Raw genomic sequence first — 12,420 nt, 5'->3', positions numbered from 1 at the left:
TTATTTCAAAGTGTTTTGAAATTTGATGCAAGTAATTCTTTTTGGTTTTTCCTAAAACGATAGGGTTCTAAAAACCAGTCATTTTCAAAGGACTTTTTTCTAAAGAAAAATGTGTCAAGTTTTTCTACGTAGTGTGACTTTGCTTCTATGAGATAGTAGATTGAATCTGAATTTATCTGCAACATCCTCTAGACTTGAATAGACCATCTAAAAGCTATTAGGTTGGAGTCTATGACAAAATGTGCCAAAAGAATATTTTGAACTTGGTGACTATGTTAAATGTGTTTTATTAAAGCAGAAAACTATCACTCTTTTTATTATCAGCTAATATTTCATCAAATTTCATCAGTCCCTATATTCAGATCATCCTAAAATATACAGTACATTGATGCTATAAGTAATTTCCAAATATGAATATGTTGAGATAAAAGCTACATCTTCCACAAATGACTAAAAGCCTAAACTATATATCTCCCTATATTGGACTTCTGAGATACATGTGTACATTTCAGAAGGTTTTAATTGATATTATGTGTCTTCTGTAAGTGACATTGAAAATCTTTGAAGCTAGGAATCCTTACCTGTTTGATTATCAAGGGTCTGAATAAAGGGTTTTCACTGTATGTCTACACAAACACATGCTTTTGTTTAACTCAGTGTATTGGGCAACTTTATCTGTAGACACAAGGGCCATTTATGGTTTAAATGATGGAAATGTGCCTCGCATGTAACAAAGGCCCATATTGTTAAGCGGTGAACGTTACAAAAATAATGTGTAGTGTAAATGCATCTTTAACACAACCGAGAGCGTTCTTCTTTGATAAATATACTTTGCTGCATGAAATCGTATTTAAAAGCTAACTTGCAGTGGCAACTTTTTTTTTGGTGACAATTCAATATTTTGTTCTTTTTGTGGGTGTTCTGTTTGTTTGCAGTCAGATGAGTGAGCCTCATAGCGGTTTGACGCTCAAATGTGCCAAGTGTGGAGTAGTTTCAACAACAGCTTTGTCAGCCACCACCGCCAGTAACGCCATGTTAGTCCCAATCATTTACATCTTCTTGTGACAAATCTTTTACCGTGCATGTGAGAAAATTCTACGATGGAAAAAAAAAAAATCATGTTTGCTAATATTAGAGCTAAGAGCATACTTAAATATTTATAGTTTGCAACGGCTATTGTAACTATTGTGGGATTCTTTATCAAAAAATAAATAAAACTATCAAATGTTATCTGCTTTGTGGTTTCCAAGTTAATGTCTTGGTGCCACCTACAAGAATGCTTTGTTGAACTGGGGTTTGGTTGTCGCTTGGGGCATACATACGTGCAGCTACGTAATGTCGCTTCCTCTGTGTTCCAACAGGGCGTCTCTTTGGAGCTCCTGTGTGGTGTTGCCCCTTCTGGCTCTGACGTGGATGTCTGCAGTTCTGGCCATGACAGACAAACGCTCCATCTTGTTTCAAATACTTTTTGCTGTGTTTGATTCATTGCAAGGCTTTGTGATCGTCATGGTCCACTGCATTCTTCGGAGAGAGGTGAGAAAGATCATTCTGCAAAAGAGAAGAATGGTACTTAGAAGAGTATTTTCCATGTTAACAAATGGGATCTTTTCTTTTAATGACTTGATCTTCAGGTTAAAGCTGGTCTCCTCTAAAGACAATCGTTTGGGAGTCAACGCTAAGGAGAAATGCTAAGGCAGAGTTCAAGGGGGCTCCTTGGACACTGAAAGTGACAGATGAAAACAGATGGGGTGATGCAAGGGAAAACGCAACCAGAGGTGCCAAGAGCCAGGGACAGTGAGTTCAAGAGAGGCTATGAGGCAATCATAGGTGTAGATAAGAGGGTGGGCAGCGTACCTAAAATGTAATTGAGACGGTATTTCTTAAACCTGTTCCTTAACTCATGCTTCTGCACACAGCATAACCCCATTCCTCATACGTAACAGACTTTGTTTTAGAAAGAAAATGTTGAAGATGAATGAGGGGTTCTTTTGTCTCTGCACTAAGGTGCGGTTAAGGTTACTCAAAGGGGATGATTTTGATATGGATGTCGATGCTCAGAAAATACAAAAAATGGACCCAGTGGAGCATGATTGGGCAGTAATTGTCCCCGAGGACTGTAGGTCTATAATCACAGTGTTTCTCCAGGTCCTGGTGAGGTTTGTTGGCAGCAGTGAAGGAAAGAAGTCATCCTTCACGAGACACTAACCCACACCAAATCCATCCAGATCAGTGATGGAGTTCAGACTTGAGTTGTATAGGGATAAAATATTGTTTTCCAACTGGTGCAACAATTATTCTGAGTGCTTGCAAGCACCAATACAGTGTTTACAAGGTTTATGAGTCATCGGAGCATTTACTCTGGGGACGGTGGTGTCTGAAACACACAGTGACACAGTGCCATGCTAGTAATTTTGAGAAGATGGTCTCCACTGTCACGTCACATTATCTAGCTTGTTTGAGAACTTTATTATGATGCACACATATTGCAAAAAGACACATGCGCACCTGAGCACACATCCTGTAGCTTTCACAGCGATGAGTGAAGGTAAGCAAAGGTTTCTACCTCATTTACCCGATGAGAGCAGTATTTCTGAGCTACTTTAGTATAATACGGATGTCAGCAATAAACCCACATGTGTATTCCAAGAACATCGTATGATGGAAAACAATGAAAGCAAAAGAATGACTTCACATTGCAAGGGGAAGGGGGGATTTCATCATTTAAAACATCTGATCTAGGTCTTCGTTACCAAGACATCACATTTTCTGCCTAGAATATCAGCATTAAAAATCTTCCAAGTGTTGCTTTTTTTATAGACCAAAGTTGCTTAAAAGTTAAAAAAGAAATTGAGCTATGTTCTTCTTCAACCATAACTATCCAGAGAGTCTTCTGCGTTAATGTTATCTCTAATATGTTTATGTAACAAAATTGTTGAAAGTCTGTAGACACATGGTACACTTTTGATTGATGATTAAGGATGAGTAGTATAGGCTGTAAGCAAGATCCCTGATTTATCTGCATGAGATTTTCAGAAGATATTAATACTTTAAGTGTTAAAGAGGAAAAAAATGTCCCAACCCTAAATAAGCCTCTCTTTTTCTTCAGAAATAAGCTCTCTAAAAAGCCTTGGGCTATGATCAAAATATTCAGGTTGTAAAGTGACAGATATTTTGTTGGCTGATTATCAAAGTTGTGCTGCTTACATGAAGAAAAATATTGGGCACAAAAATTCAATTCCATCCGAACTTTCCCATACTTGCTAATTGGACTAATAATTATCAAAAACATGATTTAAGGGTAATTAAATCATATAATAAATGCTTCTGTTAAATAGGTGTCTGTAAATATATATTTTCTATATTACTTGGGAATAAGACTATGGATATTGGCCCTGTTAGTATTGCATTTTCAATGATTAGTTCAAATTGAATAATTTTATAGCTGATAAATTAATAGCAGAGTGTCATGTCTCTCATTCCAACACTGAAATGGAAACTTGCATATCTAGTATTTTTTCATTGACCCTTAAAAATACCCTGTAACAGTACTATAAATACACAAAGCAGGCTTCCCTGGTGGCGCAGTGGTTGAGAGTCCGCCTGCCGATGCAGGAGACACGGGTTCGTGCCCCGGTCCGGGAGGATCCCACATGCCGCGGAGCAACTAAGCCCGTGAGCCATGGCCGCTGGGCCTGCGCGTCCGGAGCCTGTGCTCCGCAACGGGAGAGGCCACAGCAGTGAGAGGCCCGCATAACACACACACACACACACACACCAAAAAAAAAAAAAAAAAAAAAAAAAAAAAAAAAAAAAAAAAAAAAAAAAAAGAATACACAGAGCAGATTTCAGTTATAGGCAAGTCTCTTTCAGAATTCCTCAGTGGAAATTGTTACTGAAAAAACAAAAGAACCCTGTTTTGTTTTGTTCTGTTTATTTTAGTATCATTAAAAAAATTTTTTTTAACATCTTTATTGGAGTATAACTGTTTTACAATAGTGTGTTAGTTTTTCCTTTACAACAAAGTGAATCAGTTATACATATACATATGTTCCCATATCTCTTCCCTCTTGCGTCACCCTCTCTCCCACCCTCCCTATCCCACCCCTCTGGGTGGTCACAAAGCACAGAGGTGATCTCCCTGTGCTATGCGGCAGCTTCCCGCTAGTTTTTGCAAATCCCAAAGACCACATCATAAGGATGTCTCACTGAATTCATAGCAATTCTTTCTGACCTTCTAAATGTGTGTTGCCCAGCACTAGCAATGGGTCTATCTCATATTACCTGTGATCACACTGCCCTAGCATTAACCACAGTCCAGGAGAATAAGGCATCTTTCCATATCCTTGCTATCTCCTGTGAACAAACATTTCATAAAAATAGACCAAAGCAAATAGACTCAATAGCTACCTGTAAAATATTGTATAATGACTCAAATCTAGTAATCTACTTGATAATCCCATAGGAGATGCTAGGAATACAATTTTATCTCGACTGCTTTCTTCACTTTAAAATATTTTCGTCACAATAATTCAAGATAATTTGTATGGACTTTTTCTTTCTTTCTTTTTTATTTGTTTAATATTTATGGTGTTCTTGCTGTATGCCAGCACCTAAGCTAAATGTTTATTTTTTTAAATATTTATTTATGTATTTATTTATTTGCCTGTGCCACACGGCCTGTGGGATCTTATTTCGCCAACCAGGGATTGAACCCGGGCCCTCGGCAGTGAACGCGCAGAGTCCTAACCACTAGACTGCCAGGGAATTCCCTGGTCTTTTTCTTTCTTAAAAGTATATAAGCAGGGCTTCCTTGGTGGCACAGCGGTTGAGAGTCTGCCTACCGATGCAGGGGACACGGGTTCGAGCCCCGGTCCGGGAGGATCCCACATGCCGCGAAGCGGCTGGGCCCGTGAGCCATGGCCGCTGAGCCTGCGCTCCACAATGGGAGAGGCCACAACGGTGAGAGGCCCGTGTACTGAAAAAAAAAAAAAAAAAAAGGGACTGGGTACAGATAAACATGTTTCTGTGTATTTTTGATACATACTAATATAATATAGTTGTTTATAGTCTTTAATGATTCATCCAATATGAATTCAAAAGGCTTTGGAAACAACCTAAGTGTCCATGGACAGACGAATGGATAAAGAAGCTGTGGCACATATATGCAATGGAATATTACTCAGCCACAAAAAGAAATGAAATTGAGTTATTTGTAGTGAGGTGGATGGACTTAGAGTCTGTCATACAGAGTGACGTGAGTCAGAAAGAGAAAAAAAATTACCATATGCTAACATATATATATGGAATCTAAAAAAAGAAAAACATTGTTCTGAGGACAGGGGTTCCTGACCTAGGGACAGGACAGGAATAGAGATGCAGATGTAGAGAATGAACCTGAGGACACAGGGAGGGGGAAGGGTAAGTTGGGAGAAAGTGAGAGAGTGGCATGGACGTATATACACTACCAAATGTAAAATAGATAGCTAGTGGGAAGCAGCCGCATAGCACAGGGAGATCAGCTTGGTGCTTTGTGACCACCTAGAGGGGTGGGATGTGGAGGGTGGGAGGGAGACGCAGGAGGGAGGAGATACGGGGATATATGTGTATATGTATAGCTGATTCACTTTGTTATACAGCAGAAACTAACACACCACTGTAAAGCAATTATACTCCAATAAAGATGTTTAAAAAAAAAGTCAAAGATAAACCAACAAAAAAAGGCTTTACCCATATTGACTTTTACAGTCTTCTGTGAAGCAGGTGGGTCTGCACATAGGGGAAGAGAGCCTTGCAGTTTAAGGAGAAAAGAAATGAAATACTGTAACTGTGGCATTTTGAATGTGATGTGTGTGGGGCTCCATCTGTTTTAAAAGTGGCTTTGCTTTCAGTGGGTCAAATTAGAAAACCTCAATTATTTCAAGTCAGGAGGGGAAGGAGAAAGGATCATCCTACTACCATCTCAACTCAATTATTTTTCACTTTTCTAAAAAGGCACATTGATTCTTTGACTAGCAGTTTGTTGTGACCTCCAGAGCTGATATCTTAATATTTCAGTTTCATAAAATGTGTATTCTTGAAGTACAGGGCCTTCTTTTTTTTTTTTTTTTTTTTTTTTTTTTTGTGGTACGCGGGCCTCTCACCGTTGTGGCCCCTCCCGTTGCAGAGCACAGGCTCCGGACGCGCAGGCCCAGCGGCCATGGCTCACGGGCCCAGCCGCTCCGCGGCACGTGGGATCTTCCCGGACCGGGGCACAAACCCGTGTCCCCTGCATCGGCAGGCGGGCTCCCAACCACTGCGCCACCAGGGAAGCCCCCAGGGCCTTCTTCTGAAGCCCCTTTCTCTTTTGAATTGCTTTAGCAGATGCCACCGACAGAAGTGAAAACACCAAGAGGGAATAAGAATGTTTTTAAAAATTAAACCATCTGATTTATCACAACACATTACTTTCAGCCACAAACCTAGATCTTGGAAACTAATATGTGTCATATGTAATGAGAGAGGATCTAACAGAACAAATATAGGTGCTTCCTTCATTTAACCATCATTTCTTGAGAAGAATTCATTTGCAAAAGGCACATAGCGACATAGCCACTATTTACTATTCTCCACATTGCTACGGAAATTCTAACTGCACAAGAGTTATGAAAGCTTTGAAATAGTTCCTGTTGCTAGGAAACGACTTTCCCGGTGCCTGTACATTCTTCTCATCTCTCCTGTCTCTGGCTGTGCCTGGCTCTAAGACAGTCAGACAGCTTGATGTCAGAGGGGTAAAATAACAAGATGGTAGTACAAAATAAAACCCCTTCACTGAAAGGAAGGGAAAAAGGAGAGTACTTAAGTGGATAATTTTGTTGTATCGGTATGTGAGGATCCTAGGGCTGCTCTGTACATCAGTAACAGGGCCAAGCTCATCTTTTCTCTTTCCCCAGCACTGACTGGAGAGCCAGGCTCCACCAGAGGAGGTCCCAGAAGTTTCATCCAAACCTGGGAAGTGATTTTGTAGCAAATGCTGAAAATAAACAGGAACACTTTTTTCTTTCTTTCTGTTTCTCCCTCTCCCTTCCACAATGTTTTTTTTCTGTCAATGTCCCATTTCGTCTTATTGTTTTCATAAAAATACAGATAAACAAAATTATTTACAAACACACGACAGTGACCATGTGAAGCAGACAAGCCTCCTCAGCTATCTCATCTAAAACCAATATTCTCCCCCAAATCATTTTAAAAAATAAATGAGGCCGGTAGTGGTGAAATAACTAGAGAGCAATTTGAAAAGAGGTCGTATTACATATAAACAAGTTCAGCTGGAGAGTTACATGTATCTCCCAGCTTGATCTACAGGGAATGTAGGTAGGACTCATGCCCATGGAAGCTTCAGTGGGTTTTGAAGATGGGCGAGTGCGTGACAGGAGACTTCAGAACTTAACGGGGTCCTGATTAAGAAAGCGAAAGTTTCAAGTGGAGGAAAATGGAGAGAGGGTCCCGGGCATACGACTTCCAAGAAATGAAGCCTGCGGTGAGTGGTGGAGAGTTGACTCTCCTCTGAGACCCCCTGAGGCACTTGGAGGCATAACACAAGTGGAGGAGTTTTTTTTAGTGGCTCTGACTGCAGCACCAGGAGGAAGACAGAACTGACGACACTTAAGGGCACAGCACTAAGTGATGTTTTAGAGCTTTCTCCTTGGGGTGTGCAGCGGCCTTGGTGTGTCGAGAAGATTAGATTTTAGAAAGTGAGTGAGTTGCCCAGGGTGGGGGAGCGTTTGGGTTCTTGTCCTTGCTCGGAGGGAAGTTGGGTTAAAGGGAGAGCGAGGTGGGTTGCTAAGAGCTTTATCTTGGTCGGGCTGAACTGAAGCTTTCAAAAGAAATACATTTAAAGATTTTGTTTGTTTGTTTTGTTTTTTAATAAGATAGAATGTGTGTCTGGAAGCGGGAGGATGGCTAAAGCTACCGCAACAAAGCTGGATTTTAATCGGAACAGAGGGTAGGAAGCGCAGAGAGTGCCTTTAAATAGGTGCGTGGACAGGACCCGAGGAAGGACCATATAAAGCCCTCTATACTTTTCCCCAGAAATCACCAGCCTCCCTTCACTCAACAGTCATCTCATCTCTTAGGCAGGAAAATATAAGTCTTATATCTCACTCCAGATTAGCTTTTCCTGATTGAAGCATAATTGCAATTATGTCATGAATATTTCTATCCATCGTAATCTGCATGCGTGGTTCTCCAACTCCATTACAGGAGGTTAACAAAAGCATGAAATCAGATTAGTACAGTGGCGTCAGTGAACAAATTAAGACACAGAGAGCTCATGGCAGAGATTGGCAAACTCTGGCATGTCTGCCAGGTAGCATCCAGCCACGGCTTCCTGTTACCCAAAAATCTTCGGGGTGCCTGGCTGCATAGAAGGGCAAATCTCACCTCTCTCTCTTTTCAGACCCCTGGGTCCCAGCTTGCAACACTGTTAAACTGGTAACAGGCAGTTGAGTATGTTTGGAGTAAAGTTTTAAAATTAATAAAAGAAATAAGAGGTCATGAGTTAAGTTTTTATTTTCTGCCTTGACGTGGATGGCACGAGGCTAAGATGAAGTATCTTCGGTGAAGGCATGGGTGGAGGTGGCTGGTGTATGACTTCCCTTTTCTTCTTTTCTCTTCTGCATGCCGAAGAAATCCTGTTACATTTTTTCAGATCATGTATGTGAAATGCTGTCTGGGGCAGCTTATGTAACCCCCAAATCTGATACAAAAAAGAGTAAAAGCTGTGACAATTTTGAGACCAAGTGAAAGATCCTTTAGGTGTTAGAGAATTCTGATAGAAAATCATTAGGACTGAAATTTGGGGCCGAAGTCCATATTTTCCCTTCAACATATAGCAAATGACAAACCATTTTTGTTCATTTCCTTTGCTATCAGAGAGGTCAAATAATATTTTAATAGTGGGTAGTCATTCATGGTGCTTCTGTGAATTGGTATTTTACACATGAAATTGACAACACCCTTGTTCATTTAATGGTGAAACTGTATGAAATTTCATGTAATTCAAAAGCCATTTGTACAGATGTGAATCAATGGAAACAATAGTCGATATTAGATTCAGAAAATAACCAGAACATTTAAGGAACTTCTCTCCTCCCAAGCTAACAATCTCAAAAAATTACAAGAATGTAACTTTATTTCTTTTCTTTGCTTAAAATGATCTTCTGGAATTGGGAAGTCAGGAAGAAAAACTGGAGGTAAAGCTGTCTTTTTAAAAGGTGAAGCTTTGGGGTCTGTAGCTAAATACAGAGCCTGTTTCAAACAGTGCAGCTCTCTCCTGAAGCTTCCTCTAAATTGCAGCACTGCCAAGCAATGCTCCATGCTCTTCCCCAGCAATCTCTAAATCTGGCACCGACTTTCACAGTGACATTGCCAGCTGTCTTCGGAGCGGGGACCAGCAGAGAAGCTCTCGCTGGCTGCTGCTGAGATGAACCGAATCACTGTCCCTAGGGGAGGGACAGGAGAGAGACCCGCCCTGTGGACCTCTTTGAACTCTGGTCTCATCCAGGAATCTGTCCACAGGAAAAGGGTTGATAGCTTTTTTCAGGAGATTTTTAGCGCAGCCCTAGCAGGATCTGGTCCGGATAACTTTGGTGGTGCCTGGCAGGATCCTTTCAGAAGACAACCTGTTAGCTTATTGTGGTCACCTCACCTTATTTTTGGAGATGTTTCTTGCCGCTCTTTTTTATTTCACAACATGCTACCAGGTTTCCTTAAAGTATCCTAAATATTCCAGGGCTATTCACATATCAATTCTTTGCTACACCCCCGATACTTTTTAACCCTCTGTCTGACGTCAAGGTGAAGGATCTATGGTAGAGTATTATAAAAAGAGGACATTTTGAAATCTAGATTTTAACTGTGCCAAATTGGTATTAAATATTTAATTATTCTAGACGGGTTTGTTTAAAAATTTTATTTACTGGTCCTACATAAGTTTAAAACATGATTGATATGGGAAGAAATCAGGTGTAATGATTTTAATATCTAAAAAGACATTTTAAATTAAATTGGTACCTCAAATAAGTGACTTATTCTCCACAAACAGTTAGTCAGCTTAAGGAGCTTAAATAGTAAATATCCAAATCTTCTAACAGCTATTTTTCTTCAGTCTTACTCACAAGACAAGAAAGACACCAAGACTATTATTGGCCAGTGTTGTAAAGACTATTATTGCCAGTTTCTTTTGGCACAGAAAATTTTAATTTCAGCATGCAATAGCCAGATCGAGATTCTGTCTTTTGTTTGTTTTTATGCTTGCTCCTTGTTCGGAATTAAGGTCCTTGTAGACTTGCTTTTTTAAAACTTCTAGTTGTTGTCCAAAAGTACAATACACATTAGTTCACCGAAGATAAAAGTCTCTTTGTTTACCTGATAGAACATTCATTTAGTTATCAAAATGTTTTCAAATAGCTGCGGATGCATTTTCCACATACTGTCCTGCTTGAAACACCCTTTTCTGTGATACTAGTACACAGTACAAAATCTAGTGTAATCATGCTTCCCTGTCAGTGTTGGATAAATAGTTAAGGCTAGTTCAGCTAGATTGCCTGAATGCATTTTTAAGATTTTTTTTTTTTAATCAAACACAGGAAATTCTCCTGCAAATCTTTCTGAATTAGAAGGAACAGAGGCACTAAAAGTGTCAGGGAAACCAACACTTAAATCATGGCATTTACATGACCATTAAAATGACCTTGAATTTACTGTAGAGTTTTTATGCTTTTCTGTTTTATATTTCTTGTGACTAGCATTGGCTGATTCATGTAGCTGACATCATTCTCCAGTATGGAAATGCCCTTAATGCATTGTCATATTTGGGAGTTTGGTAGTTTAAGGTATCGATTTTGTATGTGTGTGTTATGAAAAAGAGATTTCTTTTATATCTCCTTCAAGCAATCAGAGAGTGGATTTTGAAGAGAAACTTAGAGGAGTTGCTTTTCCGTATTTCATTGTCAGACAAAAATATCCTTGACAACTGCACTCTGAAGGCCTGAAAATAGAGTAGCTGGTGAGCAAGAGTTAATGTTTCATTTTACCAAGGGCCACCTTTCATATTTTATGGATGCTGGTGTTCAGAAGCAGATTTGAAACAAATTCATGTGACAAGCTCCTGGAAGGCAACATTTCTAACATATTATTTATCTTCCTTTATAAAGTGTGTGCTTCTTTAACAGTTGCCTCAGGGCACAAACAGAAAATTGGCAAGGCCCCATTTTTCTGACATTAGTTCTTAGAATTTTTTTTCTGAAACAGATATACTTTCTTAGAGTTTTCCTCCAAATGCAAATGTCTGTGTAACAGAAACAGAGATGATCTGGCAAACAGGAGACGCATTACCCTAGTGTATAATGATCTCCTGATTATTAATTGTATCGCTTTATGACTCACAGCTATGACTTCTTAATCTATGAAGCATTCGCTTCTAAAGAGTCTAGTTTGTCCATGCCATGTCTCCTCCAAGGGAGAAGCTGGATGAATTAGTTCCAAATATGCATCCAGTTCTTCAGGAAAAGATGATCAGGAGCCTGCACTTTTACTGATGTGTCTGAAAGAGGAAATAAGAAATTACCTCACCCGGTTGTATCAGACAACTCCTTGTTCTTTTTTTCCAGAAAGTTCCAGATTTAGAAATATTAGAATATACACACTACTATATATAAAATAGATGAACAGCAAGGACCTACTGTATAGCACAGGGAACTCAATATCTTGTAATAACCTATAACAGAAAAGAATCTGAAAAAGGATATATATATATATATGTATATATATATATGTATAACAGATTCACCCTGCTGTACACCTGAGACTAACACAGCATTGTAAGTGAACTATACTTCAATTAAAAAATGGTTCAAAAAAGAAATATTAGAATCAGAAAATGGAAGGGTCAGAGAATATGGAGCCCACCCCCCCGCTTAATCCACAGCCATAGTGGTTGCATCACCAAGATTAGAACCTGAGGGGAGAAATCCACCACGTGGGCAGAGGTCTCATGATGGAACGGCAGCCAGAGCTCAGTGGTGGTAACTACACTTCATGTCACTTTCCACATCTTGCCGTTTGGGAAGGAGGCTGCTAACAAATGTTTGAAATGGGTGAGAGGAGCTGCAAACAGCTTTTAATAGGCTCAGGGGGTTTTTATGGCCAATACATAAACTACGCACATCTCACAACCAGTGACGGGATATTTTATATACGTGCTTTGCAAAGCTGGACATCATTACGTTTCCCTTGGTGGCCCCTCCCATTGCGCTTCAGGAAAATAGAAGGAATGCCGCATCATCTGTGCTCTGTTTGGTAACCCAATAAGAAAGATTACGATAAACAAGGAGGGGAGTAAGAATAATGTGAAGTCAGAAAAGCCAAATACTAGTAAAATGA

The 12,420-nt window shown here is 39.7% G+C and overlaps 1 protein-coding gene across 2 annotated transcripts in view; it reads left to right on the top strand.

The window, feature by feature from the left end:
• The window catches only part of ADGRB3 (adhesion G protein-coupled receptor B3), a 781,830-nt gene that overhangs the window by 733,261 nt on the left and 36,149 nt on the right, over window positions 1–12,420 (top strand). For both annotated transcript variants that reach the window (XM_059083264.2, XM_067011391.1), the window contains exons 24-25: window positions 936–1,034; window positions 1,362–1,533. In XM_059083264.2, the coding sequence (XP_058939247.1) occupies window positions 936–1,034; window positions 1,362–1,533 (271 nt within the window). The remainder of the gene's footprint in view (window positions 1–935; window positions 1,035–1,361; window positions 1,534–12,420) is intronic.

Source organism: Kogia breviceps, chromosome 13 (assembly GCF_026419965.1).
Source record: "Kogia breviceps isolate mKogBre1 chromosome 13, mKogBre1 haplotype 1, whole genome shotgun sequence".
NCBI lineage: Eukaryota > Metazoa > Chordata > Mammalia > Artiodactyla > Physeteridae > Kogia > Kogia breviceps.
The sequence above is the reverse complement of the archived record's forward strand: the minus strand, read 5'-3'. Positions and strand labels throughout refer to the sequence as shown.